We start from the raw sequence: 23003 nt of genomic DNA, 5'->3' as shown, positions 1-23003 counted from the left end.
ATGACGATGAAGTTAAGTGAATTGACCGCGAAGTGCGTGGAAATGACCGTGAAGTGAAGTGAATTGACCGTGAAGTGCGTCAAATTGACCGTGAATGAACACGGAATCGCCGGGAACGATCGTGAAATGCATGGAAATGACGGTGAAGTGAAGTGAAACGACCGCGAAGTGCGTGGAAATGGCCGTGAAGTGAAGTGAATTGACCGTGAAGTGCGTCGAATTGACCGTGAATGAACACGGAACACTAGGAACGACCATGAAATGCATGGAAATGACGGTGAAGTGAAGTGAATTGACCGCGAAGTGCGTGGAAATGGTCGTGAAGTGAAGTGAATTGACCGTGAAGTGCGTTTAATTGACCGTGAATGAACATGGAATCACCGGGAATGACCATGAAATGCATCGGAATGACGGTGAAGTGAAGTGAATTGACTGTGAAGTGCGTGGAAATGGCCGTGAAGTGAAGTGAATTAACCATGAAGTGCGTCGGATTGACCATGAATGAACACGGAATCGCCAGGAATGACCGTGAAATGCAAGGAAATAACGGTGAAGTGAAGTGAATTGACCGCGAAGTGTGTGGAAATGGCCATGAAGTTAAGTGAATTGACCGTGAAGTGCGTTGAATTGACCGTGAATGAACACGGAATCGCCGGGAATGACCGTGAAATGCATGGAAATGACGGTGAAGTGAAGTGAATTGACCGCGAAGTGCATGGAAATGGCCGTGAAGTGAAGTGAATTGACCGTGAAGTGCGTCTAATTGACCGTGAATGAACATGGAATCACCGGGAATGACCGTGAAATGCATGGAAATGACGGTGAAGTGAAGTGAATTGAGCGCGAAGTGCGTGGAAATGGCCGTGAAGTGAAGTGAATTGACCGTGAAGTGTGTCGGATTGACCATGAATGAACATGGAATCGCCAGGAATGACCGTGAAATGCAGGGAAATGACGGTGAAGTGAAGTGAATTGACCGCGAAGTGCATGGAAATGGCCATGAAGTTAAGTGAATTGACCGTGAAGTGCATCGAATTGACCGTGAATGAACACGGAATCGCCGGGAATGACCGTGAAATGCATGAAAATGATGATGAAGTTAAGTGAATTGACCGCGAAGTGCGTGGAAATGGCCGTGAAGTGAAGTGAATTGACCGTGAAGTGCATCAAATTGACCGTGAATGAACACGGAATCGCCGGGAACGATCGTGAAATGCATGGAAATGACGGTGAAGTGAAGTGAAACGACCGCGAAGTGCGTGGAAATGGCCGTGAAGTGAAGTGAATTGACCATGAAGTGCGTCAAATTGACCGTGAATGAACATGGAATTGCCAAGAATGACCGTGAAATGCATGAAAATGACCGTGAAGTAAAGGGAATTGACCGTGAAGTGCATGGAAATAACCGTGAATCTAAACAAAATTGTCAAAATTGACCATGAAATGCATGAAATTGATAGTGAAGTGAAGGAGAATCACCGGGATTGACCGTGAAATGCATGGAATTGATCGCAAAGTAAATGAAATAAATAAAATTGACCACAAACTAATTGAAATTGTCCGCGAAGTGAATGAAATGGATTTTCGACCATTGACCTGATGGAATCTTGGAAAATAACAAGGTTAGTTGGTTAAAGTAGTTTCTCCTACCCCAGAATCATATATAGTATGTCAAGTAACTAATTTTGGTTTAGATGATATTCTGGTTAAATGAATAAAGAGGGAAAAAAATTTTATATGCTTATATATACATATTTATATAAATATGTATTAGAGAAAATTGTAGGTAGAATAAAGTTCTCCATGTAAAAAATAAAAACAAAAAAATAAAAAGAATTTGCATAGACTTTTATGGACTACAATTATAGCTACGGCTATAATCCGTAGTAATAGCTTCGATACATATCAAATACACTTCGATATATATAAAAAATTGCAGGATTTTTTATGCAAACTCGTTGGACGGTTCTGGACCTTTTTCGATGATATCGAAAGACCTTCGATATCGAAAAGCCTTCGATACATAGCAAAGGACATATCAAAAAAGCATGGGCTGCCATAATGGCTACGGTTATAATCTGTAGCCATAGGTTCCAGGCTTTCCTGTTGTGGGTCCTTTTATGAGGTATGTGTTATATCCAAACCATTTATCTATTTGGCGAACTCGTATTAAGTCTTAAGATGAAAAATAAGACAAATTTAGCTATCAAGTTGACCACACTGTAAAAGCAGTGGAGGATTGAACGTCTACCACTGATACCCTTTTAGGGGTCACAGAAGTTTTGGATTATTATGAAATTTGTTTTTCCTCTTCATCTAAGTCTTTGTGACCTTGTGAATAGATTGGATGGAAAATAAATGTTATGGTGGGCCCTACAAAATTTTTCACGGTGAAAGTCAATTTTCCCGCTGCTCTTTGTGGTGTGGTCTAGTTGATCTTTGGGTATGAATTTTTTTTTTTTTTTTTATAATGCTCCGAAATGATCTCGAAATATGGATGAACGTTGTGGATGTAATAAATACATAACTGTGGGGCCCATGTAACTTTGATATCTTTTGAACCGTTCGTACAACTCGGAGTTCGAGGAGCGTCAGCGGGCATTTTCGACCTTTGCGAAGGCGTCCGTACAGCTGGGGCTTATTCTTGGAAGGTAAAATGAGGTGGGTTTCGTCTTGGAAATGGGCCATAAATGGGTCTTACAGTCGGAAATTTCTCTTTCTTTCGGGTTCTTTCGGGTCTACCACATCATTTGCCGGAAAGAAGCCACGATGCTTTTCCAGGTCCAAAAGGAGACGGTGGGTCCCACGTCGTGAAAAATGAGCCCCAGACCGGGAGTGGATTAGGTGCGTCCCCGCCTCACCCAGGACGGTACGGCACTTACCGTGGGGCCCACCTTGATTTATTTATTCTATATCCACACCGTCCATCCGTTTTTCCATATCATTTTAGAGAACAAACCCAAAAATGAAGAAGTTCTAATTCTCAAGTGGACAATACAATAGGAAACGGTGTTGATTGAACTTCCCACCATTAAAAAATTCCTAGGGACCATCGTAATGTTTTCATAATGTTTTCTTTACATCCAACCTGTTGATAGGTCAAACAAATCTGAATTAAGGGAAAAAGAAATTATCAGATTGATCCAAAGTTTTTGTGGACCACAGAAACTTTTTAATGGCCAGTCACTACTTTTTCCTATGGTATGGTCCACCTAAGATTTGTATCTGCCTCATTTCTCGGATCATTGTCTAAAATGATCTGAAAAAGCGGACGGACGGCGTAGATATAAAATACATACATCAAGGTGGACCCCATGGTAAGAACGGCACCGTCCTGAGTGCGGCCAGGACCGCACCTAATCGGCTCCCCGACCCCGGCCTCGCGCCTTACTTTTTTCAGAAGTTATTTAGTACTCTGGCTGCCTGTGAAACTTGATACGCAGGTCCCCATAATTTGTACATATGACATCACTAACTCAAATAAAAAACTAATTAAATTGAGAATTCAAAGCATCTAAGTTGTATTCCCAAAATTAAATTGGTTGAACAACACCAACCTCTAAGTCGTCTACACGTATTTTTTGAAATAGGATAATAGGATAACATTTAATTTTGACCGTCCAATAAATGTCCACTAACCCAATAGTTAAATGATCGGACTTGCATAGGTATCTATTAATGATACATCTAAAATGTGGTTCATAATTTGGAAATTTTTCTGTGAATTAATCTTACGACAAATGCAATTTGTAAGCGCCTGTAGCTTGCGTATCATCCATCACATCTGCTAGAGTAATAAAGTGTATCTTACCTTTTCAATAATCCCGCGTACAACTGTACCACAAAGACGCGTTGTCGAGGCCCGATAATATAGAAGAGGAATACTGACATCCAAACATAGCATTCTATGCACAGCTTATAAAGATAACATGTAATTATTTATTAAAATCCAATCCGTTAAAAGTGTGTGGCCCATCATAGAAATTACCTGTATAAAAAATTAGAACATTCCAATAATTTGATGGTCAACGCCATCCAAATAAACTAATCATTAATGGCCTCACCCGCTTTGCTGGAGCGTGGAATCTGAAGGGTGGTAGGATTGATTTTCACACCATGCGATATTCATGAAGGGTCCATCTTTTAAACGTATAGGATGTCCCACACGTTTAACACGTGGTAAGTTTAGGATGCTAGGGTGGCCGGGATCGTTACTACTAAAATAGAAAGAAATCCAGCGAATCTTTCCTGCCACCAATACTTATCCAGTACACGTGGATATTCATGTGATGATCCTACCCGTTCATTCATACAAGGATCCATAGATGTCCCATAGACAAAAGATAAAATAAAATAACTCCGCAATGGTTGGATCATTGTTAAGTAACTTAAAATCCATTTTTGGATTGTAATGATTGTACTATAGCTGTCGTTTTTGGGTTTCTCGTAAAATTTGTTGATGGGAGAATTTGGATCACCTTCCATCGCACCTTGGTCCTGCATAAAGTGGTTAAAAAAAGAGACCCCGCTCAATTAGGAGACCCTCCAATGTTAAAGTCGGGCTAGGAAAACTGGATTTAAGTAGTGTAGAGTAGGTGAGAGGTACAAAATATTATGTACCTTTTAATATAGCTGAGATTTTTATTTATAGTGAAGATAAGACAATGTGGTCGATAATTTCAAACACAGTTTCAGTTGTTACACAAGATATTAGGGAGTAATGGATGCCGACAGTTACACAAGAATCACATTGTAGGCGGTTACTCCAGTCATATGTTACTGGGAGAAAATCTCGTACCTAACTGATCTGGCTGAGTTAAGTTGAGTTAATCGAGGTCGAGCCGAGCCGATCTGCTGAGGCCGAGCTGAGCTACCGTGGCCGGGTAGACCTATTGAGGCAAAACTAAGTTACCAAGGTCGAGCTGACCTGTTGAGGCCGAGCTGAGCTGACGAGGCCGAGCAGAGGTGCCAAGCCCAAGCTAGTTTTGGTCGACATCTCTACCTTAGCCATTGAGAGGCTCATTAGTTGTGACCGGCACTGGCCGACCTCATATCCCGTTGAAATGTCCAAGCCGACTTCTTTTTTTTAATCAGTCCATTTTTACCCATAAAAAAACTTATGTTTATTCAAGTGGATGAACAGTTTGGATCAATATAAACATTCGCGACTTGTACGTTATGGAAAGGGACGGAGATTAGGTACTACCCCATTTATCTAGATCTCCAAACAGACTTAGACTCTCAGGGGGTGCTCGGGGCATGGCATTGGGAAGGATTAGATGAGATGAGATTCAAAAAACATAATTATTACCCATGGCAGAGATGGTCCCCCATTACCATGGGATAAGCTTAATTCCAAGCTTTGTTTGTAATAGTATATCTAAATTGTTCATTTGTTTTGTAATTTCGTTTTATGACATGGGCCTAAAAATGAGGCAAATCCAAAACTTACGTGGTCTCAAAGAAGTTTTCAATATTAAGTATTCAATCCCCGTTGCTTTCTATGGTGGGGTCTACTTGAGCTTTTAGATCTACCTGATTTTTTGGCCCATGCTCTAAAATGATCTCAAAAAATGGGTGGAGAGTCTGGATATAGCCCACACATCATGGTGGGACCTACACAACTTGCTAACATTGAGTGAAATTGGCATGGGACCAGATGCAATTCCATCCCACCTAAGCCGATCTAATGCCATGCGCCAAACACCCCCCGAGGGGTACACCGTTATTTATGGGTTTATCAACATCGTCCATCTATTTTTTCATATCATTTTTAGGTTGTTAGGACAAAAATAAGGTACATACAAGCATCAAGTGGGCCACACAACAAAAAGTAGTTGTGATTATGACTCCCACCGTTGAAACCTTCCTAGATGGCACTGTGATGTTTATTTTCCATCTAACCTGTTTAGAAGGTCACATAGACATGGATGAAGGCAAAACATAAATATCAACTTGATATAAAACTCCTGTAGCTCTAAAGAAGTTTTTAATGGTGGCCGTTGAATCCCTAATGTAAGTCCCACTTCAGCCTTCGATCTGCCTCATTTTTAGATTATCTCCTAAAAAGATACGTAAAAATGAATGGACAGTGTTGATAAACTCGTAAAGAACGGTGGCCCCCTCAGAGGCCCAGCCTGTTCCGACCTCGCCTCGGGACAGCGGGATAACGAGATTATGTGGTTTCCGGATATGAGATGATACGGTAAACGCGGTAGAACAGGAATACAGTACATACCTCTCTTCAAAGGAAACCTGGAAGTATTACATAGATGGATTAAATAAAATCTATTACACAAATATATCTGAATCGATTCCATCAATCTATTGGAGAATAGCATAGATGGATTAAATAAAATCTATTACACAAATATATCTGATTCATGGCCCACAATAGACGGTAGAAATGATAATACTTGATGGTCAGGTATTCAGTGCGATTATTGAAGAAAAATAATAGATAGAAATATCTAATTGTTTGATTTTTGAAACATAATCCCACCCTTGATAGGTCCCAGTAGATGAATGGACCTGATTTATACATCACATCTGACGTGTACTTTTAAGAGATGGATATATCAGTTCCCTCCCCGGATTCCCCAAGGATTCTCGGCCGTTAACCGTCTCCCACGAACCATACAGGCCGGCGCCAATCGTTGCATTTAAAATGATGGTGGTTTGTTAGAAGTCACACGTTTGTCCATATACACGCAATCACATGTGAAGTTATGTAGCACATGTGGAATATCTGAGCTTTCCATCAGGTGGGAAATGATTTTTATTTATTTAGGAGTAAGAATTAAGTAGGTTGATATCTTAAGTGGTCCACATTTTATACAAAACATGAACGGCTGGATGAAGCTGTTATAGCCGTCTTTTTTTCTGGGCAGTTTGTCCAAAGGGAGGGGTGATAGAGCTTGATTTTTAGGCCATAAGATCTATTGTCCCAAATGATGGAAAGTTTGGGTATCTCACACGTGTTTCTTTTTGGCATGTGTTGCTCGTGTGTGGGATGGGCAGGGTCACACGTGCATGGCAAACCTCGAAACGGAGAACACGACGCTCTCTCAGCCGCATTCCTCTCTCTCGAAACTCCAAGCCGAGAAGAGCGCCCTCTCTCTCTCTCTCTCTCTCTCTCTCTCTCTCTCCAAATTCCAAGCCGAGAAGAGTCTCTCTCTCTCTCTCTCTCTCTCTCTCTCTGTCTCTTTCTCTCCAAATTCCAAGCCGAGAAGAGTCTCTCTCTCTCTCTCTCTCTTTCTCTCCAAATTCCAAGCCGAGAAGAGTCTCTCTCTCTCTCTGTCTCTCTCTCTCCAAATTCCAAGCCGAGAAGAGTCCCCCCACTCTATCTCTCCAAATTCCAAGCTGAGAAGAGCTCTCTCTCTCTCTCTCTCTCTCAAAAGGTTTGTTTTGGACTCCTTTTCATGCTTTTTTGCGCCCTGAAAGAATTCAAGGCTGTCCAACATTTCAGTAAGCAGGTTTTGCGTTTTTCCTCCTCTTTTAGCATTTCTAATTCCTTTTGTTTTTTTATTTTTTTATTATTTATTTATTTATTTATTTTTGCTTCCTTATCTGTTCTTGGTATGCTTCTGTTTCATATATGCAAGGCCTTTGTGTTATAAATTGTAGTGAATTCTCTTCTAAACCATGGGAATTTCTTCTTCTTTCTATTATTATTATTTATTTATTTTGGAAACTTTCCAGGGAAAAAAAAGACATGGGTCTTGTTGCTTCTCTTTTCTTTGTTTCTACTGCACTTGATTCTGTTTTGAGTCGTGTTTTGGTTTATTTGTGCTTGGATTGGGAGATGGGGAAATGGGTTTTCTTTTAACTGGCATTTGGAAGTCTAGTGTTGGAGATGTTTGGAGAAATTTTGGCAGGATTAGAGCTGTTTCCGGGTTTTCTTTGTTGGGTTTTATTCATACTTCTACATATGGTGGATTCGATCTCTTGAATAGGAGGTTGAATCTGTTTGATTTGGACTTCGAAAAGTAGCTGGCGAAATGGGTTTTCTTTTAATTTTCATTTTGAATTTCGGAGTACAGTGTTTGAGATTTTTGCAGAAAAAATGGCTGGATTAGAGCTGTCTGCGGCTTTCCTTCTTGTTTGGATGTGTATTTCTGTGCACGATGAACTCTTGATGTCTTGAAAGGGAGGTTGACTCTGTTTGATTTCGGCTAAGACAAGGAGATGGGGCGATGGGTTTTCATTTAATTTGCAGTTGGAATTTGGGAGTTTAGTACTGGAGACGTTTGCAGAGAAATTGGCAGGATTAGAGCTGTCTGCGGGTTTTATTCCTTGGGTGTTCTTCTTGTTTAGTTATGTAATTCTTCTGTGTGATGAGTTCTCAAAGTCTTTATAAGGAGGGTTGACTTTCTGTGATTTTGGCTTAGAAAAGGAGATACGGATATGGGGTTTCTTTTAAGTTGCAGTTGGAATTTGGGAGTTATTAGGAGATACGGATATGGGGTTTCTTTTAAGTTGCAGTTGGAATTTGGGAGTTAAGTATTGGAGATGCTTGCAGAGAAATTGGCAGAATTAGAGCTGTCTGCAGGTTTTCTTCTTGTTTAGATGTGTACTTCTTTGCATGATGAGCTCTTGATGTCTTGAAAAGGAGATAAATTCTGTTTGATTACGGCTTGGAAAAGGAGAGGAGGAAATGGTTTTCCCTTCCATTGGCATTTGGAAGTTACTGTTAGAGATCTCACAGAAAAAATTCCAGGGATAGAGGTGTTTCCGGGTGTTGTTCGTTGGGATTGTTTTTTATGCTTTGTTCTTTGTTGCTAATAAGCTTGATGTCTTGAACAGGAGGTTGAATCTGTTTGTTTGGTTGAGGAATTTCAAAGATACCTTCTAGAGGAAGTATTTCCTCAGTATAAATTTTTCCAAGTTTTGAATTCTTTTTGGTTATGCCTCTGTTCTGCTGTACTCGGTATAGGTATTTAGAGGAATTATATGATCCTCTACTTGAAGATAGATATGTATAGTATTCTCATGACTTGGTTATCCGGACCATTGGAGGAAGTATTTCCTCAGTATAAATTCTACCAAGTTATAAATTCTTTTTGGTTATGGCTGTATTCTGCTCTACTCAGTATAAGTATTTAGAGGAATTATATGATCCTCTACTTGAAGATAGATATGTATAGTATTCTCATGACTTGGTTATCCGGAGCAACAGTGATTGGAGCCTTATCCCAGCTATTGGAGTCGGGTTCATGAACCCATTCCACCATTACACTCTATCAAGGGGCCACAACTTCAGTTAGACCATAGGTCATCAAGTCTTTTCTTTCTACATCCACCCATGTCCCTTTGGGCCTTCCCTTTGCCCTTTTAGAGCCTTCAACTTGTACCAACTCACTCCTTCTAACTGGGGTAGTTCTTGGTCTCCATTGCACATGACCAAACCATCTGTCTACTTTGCCTCATCTTATTATCTACTGATTCTACTCCTAAGTTCCCTCGAATGCATTCGTTACAAATTCTATCCTTCCTCTTCTTGCCACTCATCCATCTCAACATCATCATTTTAGCTACAAATCCTATGAACATGTTGTTGCTTAACTGCCCAACATTTTGTCCCATAAAGCATGGCTGGTCTTATAGCTATCCCATAAATCATGAATCTGGACAATATGACATTCCAACAATGGGTGGAGCATGCCCCAAAAATCTCCCAAATGGAGCCAATCCATCTCTTTGATTAGTGTCCTCCAAAGTGATGGTTAAGGCCCCACTAGTATGGACTCAGACCTTGAGGACATGTACCATGTCCTCGAGTAGTAGAGGATCATACAGTTCCCCATCTCCTATCAGCTAACTATTGAAGTTCTTCTCTCCTTTACAACAATGCAGTTGTAATGCTCTCTGCCTAAGTTAATAAGTGGTTGAGTTAATCATCAATATAATAATTAAGGCCCGAAAATTGGGAGTATTCTGGTATAATAGAAACTTCCATGGAAGATATTCAAAAGCACTTGTATTAGAACATTGGTAGAATCGGGATGAAGTCTTCATCTTTGCATGCCTTGTCAAGAAAGCTCTTTGAATATGAATGTGGAAGGCAAGGATCCGGTATATCATCCTTTCATTACGGGAGGATCCAATGCACTGTCTTGTATACATTTTTCAATTACATGCTGATGATGAACATAGTTATCTCCCACCAAACGACACTTAGAATGACAAGGTGATTATAGAGCAAGAGGGGTTAGTGGGAGGTTCAACATTCTCATTTGGAAGAAAGAAAAAAAATAAATAAATAAAATCTGTGATTGGGATTCGAGGACTTAATAAGGATGCCTTGGAAATCTGTGCTGGCTTCAAAATAATCTGGCAACCTGAGAAACTAAGTCTCAGCTTTGCAAGTTCTTCTAGTGGTGCATCTGGATTCATTGTCATTGAGTAAGAAAGACTTGGTTGGGTCATAAACGGAGATGGCGGAAATATGACCCAACCAAAAACCTTGAGAGACCATTGTTGCGAATCTTGATATGGCTTCTGGTGCTTCTCTTTTACAGATAATTCTAAAGAAAAATAAACAAGATTACTGGTATTTTTACTGGAAACAAGGGAAGAGATCCAATGCCCCAGAGACACTGAATTTTCGTGCTTCCATATTGTGTACACATGAACTTTTCCTCATTGATACAGTTCATTGTGATTTAGTTCCCCCTTTTAGTGTCCTCTTGTATGCCACTGATTAAAGTTTAGGATCAGCTAAACATTGTGATTCTTTGCTGTTGGTCTATTCACCATTGGACCTACTGGATGAATGATTATGATCTCACCCATGTATGCCACTCATGCAGCAATGGCATGAAGGCACCATGACCTTCGTGTGCCTTCGGAGCATGGCTTTTTGACTCAGCAGCTTCAACCCACTTGTACAGTCCTGAATCAAGTCAGGACTTGGGCAAGTCAGAGGGTGATTCATCTGAGTCGGGCTGAATCAGAGGTTTGACTCGTGGTACCGAACTGGATAGGACTCAGATGAGTCAGCAATCCTTGCTTCGGAGGCACTGAATCAGCTCCCTGGAAATTATCATTAATTAGCTTCATCAACCTTGAGATTTTTGAATTCATAGAGATTGCATTGTCATTGTTCATTATAAAGCTTAAATAGCATTAGTATCTTTTTGAATCCACCATCCCATGGAACTGCTGCAGTATTAGTTCTTGTAAGTAGGTTCTTTGGGTGGAAGGATATGCCACCTTTGACTTTTGTTTGTTTTGGTTTCATGTTCTAACAGTAGAAAATGAGGGAGATTCAGTTGGGTGCGCATACTGTAAAATCCCATGGAATCAAAGTCGCAAGGACACATATGCATGACTGGATTATACTCTTACTTCTTATCATTATAGATGTCATTTTGAATGTCATCCGCCCATTCTATCGCTACGTTGGGAAGGACATGATCTCCGACTTCATGTATCCCCTAAAAGATAACACAGTCCCATTTTGGGCTGTTCCGGTAGGTTTCTCTCACTTTGTATTTGCATTGATTTTGTTATCATTTCAAACAAATTAGGTTCCTTGTATGTTTTGTGGTCTTGTTAAATAATGCCATTGATGATTCTTTCTTCTTCTTCTTCTCTCTATTTTCCTGTCATGATAATCAGATGATTGCAATTTTGTTGCCCTTTGCTATTGTCATAGCCATCTACTTTCGTAGGAGAGATGTCTATGATCTGCACCACGCCATACTAGGTAGAGCCTTCTTTTATCTCCATAACCTTGTTATAAATAGGGGATATAATAATACCCTGTACATTTTCCATCGTTTAAAATGGGGGCGACTCATCCACTGTACACATGGCATACACACATCCGTCAATCCAGATCGGGCATTTGTTTAGCCATCAATGTGATGTCTGACAAATGGATAGATGATCTTAATGATCTGATACATGCTGTTGGATTTTGCCATGGACCATTTCTTTTTTAACAGTGTATTCATTGGCAACCAAATGAAGGGTGAGTTCATCCAATCAATGTCATCTTCGGGATATTCTATATCCTCATAGGAACCCATGATCTGGGCGGTCTGCACTGTCGTGTATTTATGCCAAGTATATGGTGGAAAAGTCACAACTGCTTAAGTAGTGTTGGAAAACACACAATAGTCTTACCCTACTTTTTGTTAAAGGAAGGAACAATTCAAAAATTTTGAGCTGATGACATGAATATATTTTGCAAGCAAGAACAGGCCTCTTATTTTCTGTACTGATAACGGGGGTCATAACGGATGCAATCAAGGATGCTGTTGGTAGGCCTCGACCAGACTTTTTTTGGCGTTGTTTTCCTGATGGAAATGCTGTAGGTTCATCAGATTTGCTCTACTTCTCTCTTATCGCTACATTTCGGTTCGAGTTTCTTTAATTTCGATATATTTCTCATTCAGCATTCTCAATCTCCAATTTTCTCAGCTGTATGATAATATCACAAGCAATGTCATTTGCCACGGAGATGAAAAGGTTATCAAGGAAGGACATAAGAGTTTTCCAAGTGGTCATACTTCATGTAAGCGGCTTGGAAAAACTATGCAGAATTATTTATATGGTGTAATTGAATCCCAATGAGCACTTCACTTTTACAGTGTTACCTAAGTCGTCAATCCCCCTATGTTTTCTGTTCCGAATCACAGTCTAGATCATGGGTCATTTGCAATCCTGATCATTATTTTTACCGACCCAAAATTATGGTTCCATACTTTTAGTGTCATCATCATCATCATCAAAGCCTCATCCCAACTAATTGTGGTCGACTCTATACTCTTAGTGTTGGTTAAGTTTTAATGTAAATTTATTGTTAAAAGTAGGCATTTATACTTTGATTTGTGCAATAGCATGCTTATAATATAGAACTATGCATGTGGGATCGATAATTACATTCATCATTTCATATATAAATTACAACATAAATTTGTATTTTAACTATATTGGATATACTTGGCAGTGTGACAAATATCCCTGAGATTTTGAAACTCTCATGATAATATCCTGAGAAATTCACTAAACAATATTATCGTGATATTATCGCAATATATTCAATCTCGGTAGATTTTAAACTATTGCGTTTTGTCACGATAATATCATGATATTAACACGAAAACTAGTGAAAACATTAAGGAATTTGTTGTATAAATATATTTTAATTTTACATTTATTTAATAATTTACAATAAATATACCTTTCAAAACAATAATTTACAATAAATATTTTTAAATATCTTTATTTTCTGTTAGATTTTCCTGATAATATCCTGAGAAAGACCTCAAAATTAGAAAACTCCGAAGAAATTTCCATGCTGAGAAATTGCCAAGAACGAGATTTGTCACTACGATAGTGTATGAACTGAGTGATCCACATGTTCATACCCCTAGCACATGCCATATGGGAGAGAATAGCATACTGCGTACCAATTCCCATCCCACAAACCAGAGCGACCAGAGATCCAGATAACCTTTGTATAATATACTGCAGCATGAGGTTTTCATAGAATATATTTTGCACCATCGATGGTCGTCTTCCCGTATAAGTTGGATCCAAAATATGTCTGGCTGCAGCCACCTTCAATTTATGCTCATCATCTTAGGAAGATAATGACTTTGAAAACGCGAACATTCATCATGCAGGGTCCTTTGCAGGTCTTGGTTTTCTTGCATTATACTTATCTGGGAAAATAAAAGCATTTGATCGTAAGGGACACGTGGGGAAACTTTGCATCATATTTCTTCCTCTGCTAGTTGCAGCTCTCGTTGGAATTTCTCGAGTGGACGACTATTGGCACCATTGGCAGGATGTGTTTGCCGGAGGTCTTATAGGTTTGTCATAACATGGATCAGTGAAATTTCCTTTATTTTCATTAATTGAAAATTAACTGTTCTCCTAGAATGAATTGCATGCAGGCATCTCAGTGGCTACATTTTGCTATCTGCAGTTCTTCCCACCACCCTATCGTACTGAATGTAATGTTCTCACCTTTTTACGACATTTTTAATTGTGTTTTACTAGTGGGCAGGTTTTTTATGTTCATACACTTAACAAATTCCTAGTGAACATGTGAGTCAAACATTTCTAGGATCATTAGCGGAAACCAAGATGAGGACTAACGACATGTTTGGATGCTCAATTGAACTGTTGTAACCCAATTCATAATTGAATATAGAAGAAATGACCAATGTGGGTGACTCCACCTGTGGTTCGACTTGGAGATGATCCTAATTGCAATTTTGCAATTACCGATTGATTTTATTTTTATTTTTTAATCGGATTTTTGTAATTCAATTCAATCAAACATCCAAATGCAACCTAGTTTGTCAAATGCATACCATTTTTTTTGATGTGGTATTCCTCAGGATCAGTGTTCGAAATATCGGTATCATGTTATATATCGCATGGGGTATATTGGTTCTATCGCGTAATGTATCGTTGTTGTTGGAAACATGGGGAAACATTGGGAAATTGGTCGATTTTTTCAATGAAATTTCAGTGATTGTTGAAAAAGACATCAATACACACTTATAAATCAAAATGTTACAAAAAAAACAATGCACATAATAGGTTTTTTTGTATGGGGTCCTAATCTATGCGCTGTCTAACTGAATTGATGCAAGAATATTCAAAGCCTATTCATATAATTTATAAATGTAAGAAGACGTGTAGAAACACAAGCAATACATTCAAAAGAAAAAGAAGAATCACTAGATCATGTTACATACATGTTTGATGTTATGTTTGGACACAAAGATTGCAACTGATTTGTGAGAAATTGAGAAATTTTGATTTTTTTTCAATTTTTTGTAACTCGGCCCATCTCCTCAAAATCGAAACTCCCAAGTATGAACAATCATGAATTTGCAACAATTTGACATTGATTTAGCATTATTAACAGAAAAAAAAAAAATTTGGATCGAAAATTAAAAATGCTCACTGGATCGAACATGTGGGATCTATCCTACTACTTGTACATTTCATATCGCACAAGTGGGATACAAGATATATCGTGGGATATATCGGCCAATATCGTCGATACTTAAGACACTGCTTAAGATAACTTCCAGGATGTAACATTTCATGTACCATGAAACTTTAATTTTGATGCTAACTACCATGAGATATTTGAAAATCCCAATATGCATTTGTGTATGGGAATGCATGTACTCGTTTGCGTAACCCAGATGCTGCAAACTTTTTGGACTTGGATTGAGGTGGTGAGGAAATGATTGAAGTGCCTTCAATGGGAATGATTGGCGAAATGAAACTCTACCTTGTCATGTTTTAATCTCCCCTTATACACAGGATTGAAGAACAGGAACTGCATATTGATTATCAACAACATAGATGACTGCTATAGGGAGACGTCATCAAACTTTTTTATTTTTTAAGTAGGTTAAGTAAATCATTTTCAGTTATCGAATATACCATTGGTATGTATATGCAGTCTTTGCACATCTCGTGAAAGTAAGTGCTCTCATAGATCATGATTGATTCAATCTGAGACCTTTGGAGGACGCAGACAATTTTCTAGCCGTTAGATCTGAGTTTTCACTGTTGGATTGGTCAAATCTTACTTCACATCTGATGAACTGTTTGGATTGGTGGTCATGGGGTTTGTATACGAAGAGCATTGGCATGGATGGATTCATTATGACAGTAGCTTCATTGTGATATGCTTTGATTGTGATCTGGCCAACGGATGGCCTGAATTTGGAGGTGGACACGTGTGGTCCATTTGTGATGTACGTTTGGGTCCCATATGTGCACATGTTGATTAGTAGGGAATGCAAGCACATCTTTTTGGTTGGTTATGGTTTTGGAATGTTATTTAAATACTCTTCCATGTTGTTATTCATCGTCATAGCCCCAAATTAATGACCAGCAACATATGGATTTAAAGTAAGAATAACACTAAAGAAGATGAGAAGAGAATCATCTGGGTCATTCGTTCATCACGGTCAAAGCATGTAAGCCTTATCCCAACTAATTGGAGTTGGATACACTATCAGATTGTTAGGATTCATAAGAGAAAGATGTGGCCAAAGTTTGACACTGGCTGCCAACTTGATGCAACCCTCCTGCTTTATCTAGGCTTGGGACTGGCTACAGGTGTGCGCCTCCAAATTGAAGCCATTCATTGGTTAGATGACGATGAAAGCATACCAAAAGAAATTCATTGTCGTCATGAATCATTGTTGCTCACACCCAAATCCGATGACAACTGGATCCAGACCATTCATCAGATATGAACTTAGATCTCACCTACCCAATGGTGCAAACTCAGGTCTAATGGCTAGAAAAATAAAAATAAAATTTGTCTAGGTCCACCAAGGTCTTGGATTGCATCAATGATGCTCGCACATCATGTAAGATTTTCAATGAGGCTCCTTTATTCATCCCAAGCTTCATATCCATCCCTGTAGGTAACAGTATGATCCGTGGCACATTTGGTGAGATGATCGATCTTATATTGTCCTGAAACATCAATTCCATCATTGGTAGTCTGGTTTCTAGTTAATGTCTCGGTGGACCAAAATCCTTTAAATGTGCTTCTAAAAGATTTCTAATGCTGTATGTGTTGACAATTTCATTTATACATATTTAGATGATTCTCTCTTATGCCTCAAAAGGGAATGACAGTTGAACATGGAAGTTTCTTCATAACACTCTGGTTTTGGTATTTCCTACTTGATTAACAAACAATGCTCCATCAAGATGTTCTTGTATGAAAAAATTTCTTTTGTCTGTTCATCTTCCTCTTTAATGATTGGGGAAACTATATATGAGGTTTTAAATCTTGAATAAATCTATGGATTGGTCTTTTTTCTTTTTTTTTATATCCATTAGCTCAGCCACGGGCCCATGGTGGACTTTGATAGAGGTTCTATTTGTTGTGTCCATGGTTTAAAAACCTGACAGAATTGTCTTAGTCTGGTTGAGCTTTAGGCACTTGGAGGACTATTCTTATTTCAACAAATTCATGAGTGAACCTAATGAGATATACCGATAGGCTTCAATGTAATCAGAAATTACTGTTTAATAGATTTATAGAAGTCATTTTAGGATGTGTGCAAACTAATTTGCTACAAGTCACTACCGTAGTTTGTCTAGTGCCCCGCTTCATATAGAGAACATAGTTTGATGAAGGCTCTAATATGTTAGTCCATATTTTATTTGACTTCCAATCCTTCTAATATTATGTATTAGTAGTTCATCTCATCTACTACTGTCATCATTGTCACCATCAACACTGCTGCGTCATCCTAGCTACTTGGGTCAGCATTATGAATCCTATTTCACCAAAAATTCCCATGGCCCTATCTTCTGTAAATGGAAATCCTTCATATGTCTTCTCAACATCCAAGTCATTTTAGGTCCTCCCCTTGTACTTGTAGGCCCTTCAACCATGATTGATGTTCACTTGCTTTCTTAGCACATGGCTGAGCCATCTCTATTGGTTCCCAATCTTTTCATATCCTACTCATGGGTTGCTTCAAAGACCTTATTCTTCATTGGATCCTTCCTAGTGTTTCCATGATTTCATCTTGACAGCCCCATTGCTGCAACGCTCATCCTTTGCTCAGGTTATCTCTTAATTGTCCAATGCCCTGCCGCATATAGTGTGGCCAATAAAATAGTTTTCTTATAAAGCTTTCACTTTAGTTACATTGGCATGCTACAATCGTGTCTAGAGGATCTAATATTGGATGCATTCTTGATCTCTCCATCCTCTTCAAAAGATTGAGACAAGATGACCAAAAAAGAAGATCATTTTGAGGAATCTCCCAGTCAGCAGTTTTAGCTTAAGCCTCACATATATGAGCATTCCTGCTATAGTAGCATCAAGTATTGTGATGGTTCTATTAATCTTTAGCATAGGTCCAATTTCTAGTCTTGCCAACCAGCACCACAGTCTGCAAACAACACAAACCATGGGAACTCCTCCCAGATTCTAGTTGTTAATTCATCGATAACAAGTGCAAAACGGTAAGGGCTTAACTAGACCCCTATCGGATACCACTTGCTACAAGGAACATGTCTGTCTCAGCACGAGGTTCTTTCTCTCACAGTGATAGTTGTTAATTCATCGATAACAAGTGCAAAACGGTAAGGGCTTATCTAGACCCCTATCGGATACCACTTGCTACAAGGAACATGTCTGTCTCAGCACGAGGTTCTTTCTCTCACAGTGACATACTCACATATGCCTTAAATACTGTCCATTTATCTTCTTCAGAAGATCCCTTACCTCCTCAACTTCCACCACACCCATTCTCACTCTTATGATGAGATGCCCGTATCATAGGATTTGTCCAATTCATACGAACCATTTGTAGATCCGCCTCTTCTCTATACTTCTCCATCAATGTCTCTGTAGAAAGATGGCTTTTTTTGTCGATCTCACTGACATGAAGCCAGAGCTTGTTTCTTGTCTGTCTTTCCTCCACCACCCTTCTCCGGAGCTTCATGGTACGAGTTTGATCCAATGATGGTTGGCATGGCTTTATGCATTTCCTTTGCTCTTGTAAATAGATATTGTTGTGCTTCTCCTCCATCTATCTATAGCATTTTTTACCAGTGGAATTTTGTTGAAATGGCTAGTCATCCAAACTACACAAATTTGTTCTATAACCTTCCATTTAAAAAAAAAATAAAAATTTGTCGATGGTTGGAAGCATGTTACATAACAGTAATGATGGGACCCATTGTGTGATACAGGGCTGTAACAGCCGTCTAAAAAAAAGGCCCATACGTGCCATAAGGGTCCAATACCGGGCTGTTACATTTCTTCATTAAAAAAATGACCATTACAGCGTTGTAGCGTCTGTTACGGTCCGTGTCATACATTGGCAGCAAGGGCTACCTTTACTTACCTTGAATGCCCATGCTTTCTTTATCTACTAGGGCCTAAGACTCCTATTTTTGTCCGCATGTCATCATCTTCGTGTAATTATCCAATCATCATCATCATAGCCTAATCCCGGCTATGTCATATAATACGATATGTATAAAAATCAAAAGGTCCCTCACAATTCAATTTGCTTGGGACTAAATTGCAGTTGGTTAGATTAGCTTCTGTTTCTTTTTTGTGAATCCCTTTCTATGAATAAAGGGTAGAAGGGTCAGTTTCATATTATATGATTGGATGTTTCCTGTTGTTTCTTTTGTTAGTTCAACATTATCATGATTATTGCATTTCACAAGCTCGATTTCATTTTATGCCCTTTATTTTTTTATATTTTTTCTCTATACATGTGAAAAGAAATGGTCGCTTGTTTTTTTTTCTTAAACTTAAAATTCTTCGTTTTTGTTTTCCTTCTGGTAAGGTGAAATTTAAGTTTGACCTTGTTGGTCGGTGGCATTGGTCCTATTTCATGCAAGTAGAATTTTTCTTTTTCTTTTTCTTTTAGCTAGTAAAGCTTTGATTTGAAATCCAATCAAGAACTTTGACTTGAAATTAAAGAAATGGAACGGTTAGTTGCTTGGGACCATTTTCTATTGCTCAAATGTCCATTCTGATGTACGCCCTTTTGATGTAGGTTGGGGACCTTATGCATATTTCCAAACGCTGGAGGAGTCGCGGGCAAGTGCACAACCGACCAACAACATCAATGCATTCAATGTACAGCCTATGGAGGTGGAATCTGCATACCAGCGAGCCGAACAAAGTAGATATATGGGATCATCCAGAGCACAGAATGCCAGTATACTAGAGGACGAAATGGAAGCCGGGAGGAAGTAAGATGAAATGCCCTGTAGCAACATCTAGCCGGTGAGTCCTAGTAGTATAACTCTCCATGTGTATATGCGCAGTTTAATGACCTTATTATGCATCTTGATTAGATTTGAACGATGTGTATAACCAAACAAGCACCCCTGAGTGTTTGGATTGAATGGGAGAGAGTTTGAGAAAATATAGTTTGGATTTCCACAGGCGGTTGTGTTGTAATCCAATGGCTAAGATGGAAGCATGCTCATTGCACTGCCTTATCACTCATGAGCTCCCATGTGAGCACATGAGAACCATGTGCATGATCCAGATTGCTCATCCAGCAGTCCCCACCATGGGTGAGAACCATGGTTAGATTAGCTTTTGTTCAATGGCCCCTTCGTGGTGCGGTCTGCTAGTTGAGTGGTCTAGATATTGCAAACTAATGCTACTTGTCCCTATGGGAATCTGTGTAAGTGGTGGCCATTTGCAATTAGCATTGCTTGCTATTATGATTCCTTTCTGTAAACTAGGAAAATAGGAAAAGGGAAGTGAGAGGGAAACCAGAACATAAACAGTGATGCTGGAAATCTCAAGCAAATGGGATCTGGACTGCGTGCTTGGTGGTGGTCTCTACTTTTGATTGCTTATGGTCGAAATCAGTTTAATTGGTAGGACCTTAACATCCCATAAATGGACCATTTGGCTGTTTATACTGTTTCCCATATTTCTTTTGTTATCCATCATAGGAACTGGATTGAATGGCTAGGATATTCGAGTTACATTGATTGTTTGGCCATGATGAGAGGATGGTCTACTTTGTGAGAAGTCTAGATAAATCAGGTTGGGACCTAACATGTATGGTAGGTTGGTAATTGCATAATATTTGCGTTGGAGATTCCTATAACTAAAATTTCTGAACAAAAATCAGATCCAATCTGTTAGTTATCTTTTGGGTATTCTCTATCGAACGGCTATGATCAGTATTCTGTAATAATACAAAAGGTTGAATTGTAGTATTTCTCTTAAATAAACCTACCTTTTTTTTCTACCATTCCTCCCCTACCGACATTTGATGTGTTTATCATTAAGGCAACTGAGCTAAACATGAACTCTTTCCATACTTGTTGATTGGACCTGTTTTTAGGTATAGGATCGTGACCGTTCATTTTTTAATGGAATCAATCTTGGGTCTTTTTTTTTTCATGGTAGCTCAACTTATGTTGCATCCAATGATCATAATCTTTATTTATTTATTTATATTGTGGAAGTTTAGGTCGAGTTTTGGTAATTTGATGGACTACTTGAAAAATAGTACTCTTATGTATGTAGACCTTTCAACATGATACACGTAAGAGATCAATGCCCGCCTAATGGCCAGGATTGCTCCATTTTTGGGTGAGTTCAACTTGGATCTTACATGAAATTTCAAGGGTCGCATGTTTCTGCACCAACATATCATGTGGTTCCCTGCTAGTGTAGACTGTAGAATCTCTGCTAATGTAGAAAGGAGATTACATGCGTATAAAACCAATGGTTGCTAATATCTTTTCCAGGAATAAAAGGAGTGCTAAAATGCATATCCACGGATACATTTACATTTGGATTGTAGCCATTGGATCTGGTGTCATGTTTATAGTGATCCAAGCCATTTACATGATGGGCCTCACTATTGACAGGGAATGCCAATAATGTTACTCTCGAGTTGCATGCTTAAACACTCATCCTTTAAACATTGCTTTGTGGGCCACAGATCAAAACTTTAGGATCTGCCCATTTTGAAGATTTTTCATCTATCATGAAGGATGACTTACACAGGGAAGAACAACTCCACGAAAAAACTCCTGGTTTCTGGGTTGGTGCTTGCTCCTCCCCCACTTTTGGTCTAGCCCACCTGAGCAAGATCAATGGGAACACCAAATGCAACTGAGACTGCATCACGACAGAATCAAAAGGTTATGCTTGATTTTCATCCTAAATAGCAGTCTTAGCCTGCCCACATACCAATCAAAGAGGCCGATAATAAGCATAAGCGTGCCCGGCAGCTCTTATTCCCATAGCTGTATTTAGTAAGGCAATGAGTGGAGCCAGTTCTCTTATCATCTCCCCCCATTGTGTTTCTGGCCGGTAAGTATAACAAGTAGTAATAGACATCACTTGAAGTAATAAGACTAGCCCTCCTCTTTTAAAGATTGGTAAGAATTCAAGGGTGCAAAGCAAGCACTTCTAGCTGCTTCATAATGTGAGCATACATTTTTCAGCTGGCTTAAAAGCTTACTAGTAAAACGCTCTAGCACGTGCATACATTTTGAAGCTTAAAGTGAAAGTGACTCGCCCTATAATAAGCTGGGTGAGACGAGGTGCAGCACAGTCTAATCAGCACATCTGTTTTGGGTATAGAAGGAGGCACGCACTTCTGAATCAAAGAACTCATATCTATCTGTTTATCCTATAGCGGGATTTTGGGAGGACCTGACCAGAGGGAGTGACATGAATCTACATCGATGTTATTGATTTCATATATGGGGGGAGCACTATACCTAAAGGCAAGAGCCACGAAAGCAACTTAGCAAGGAACAGGAAGCAAATAGTTAGATGCCACGGGTGGTAGTGGTGGCTAGCATGTGGGCAGAGAGGTTTCCCTTCCATTGAGGAAGGCGAAAGCAGCTAGGAGTTCACTGGCTGATAACACATCCATTGTTTTATGGTTGAAGCGCCAAACTCAACATTGGCAAATTCTCAGGTTCAATTCCTACAGATGTGTATCTCGTGGTATCACAGATCATGATCCTAGATCCAACGGTTATAGTCTCAACATATTCTATAAAATTAGGTGGGGATATATTCTAGCAAAGCTCTGTCTAGTAATAACCCAAGGCACTTTCAAGGACCGAGTAGGTAGTTTATGGAGTGGGGTGGCCCCACTAGGCTCTTGGCCAAACCCATCATGGGTTAGATGGTATGGCTAATTTTCAAGCCTAAAGAAAAAACACTCAAACAACATTTTCTGTTGGGTTTTCATAACGTCCCCACCAACAGACGGTTCATTCAATGGTGCAGTAGGAACCGAGCCATGGTGCAAGGATCATGTCTAGAGCTGGGCATCGAGTTGAGTTGGACCGAGTTAGGGCTGACCCAACTCAATCTGGTTTTGAAACAGGGCTGACCCTAACTCGAATCAACTCAGTACCGAGTCAAGCTTGCCTGACCCAATCCAAGTCCAAGTCTGACCTGGACTAATTCGGACAGGGTCCAACCCAATCACAGGTACCAAGTCGGGTTGAGTCAGCAC

General features: G+C 39.3%; 1 protein-coding gene across 2 annotated transcripts; it reads left to right on the top strand.

Annotated features, from left to right (window-relative positions):
- Positions 1-7316: 7316 nt before the first annotated feature.
- Positions 7317-19935, top strand: LOC131237583 (lipid phosphate phosphatase 2-like). Of its 2 annotated transcripts, none has more exons than XM_058235429.1 (8): positions 7317-7467; positions 11253-11474; positions 11623-11710; positions 12210-12319; positions 12430-12523; positions 13650-13826; positions 13911-13970; positions 19542-19935. In XM_058235429.1, exons 2-8 carry the CDS (start codon positions 11259-11261, stop codon positions 19742-19744), a joined length of 948 nt encoding a protein of 315 aa, XP_058091412.1. In that variant the 5' UTR covers positions 7317-7467; positions 11253-11258; the 3' UTR covers positions 19745-19935. The 2 variants fall into 2 exon arrangements, with proteins under 2 accessions (XP_058091412.1, XP_058091411.1); XM_058235428.1 differs by having other exon boundaries at positions 7318-7467; positions 13638-13826.
- Positions 19936-23003: the final 3068 nt, after the last annotated feature.

The sequence above is a fragment of the Magnolia sinica genome, chromosome 2 (assembly GCF_029962835.1).
Source record: "Magnolia sinica isolate HGM2019 chromosome 2, MsV1, whole genome shotgun sequence".
Taxonomy (NCBI): domain Eukaryota; kingdom Viridiplantae; phylum Streptophyta; class Magnoliopsida; order Magnoliales; family Magnoliaceae; genus Magnolia; species Magnolia sinica.
This window is presented reverse-complemented; position numbering and strand designations above follow the sequence as displayed.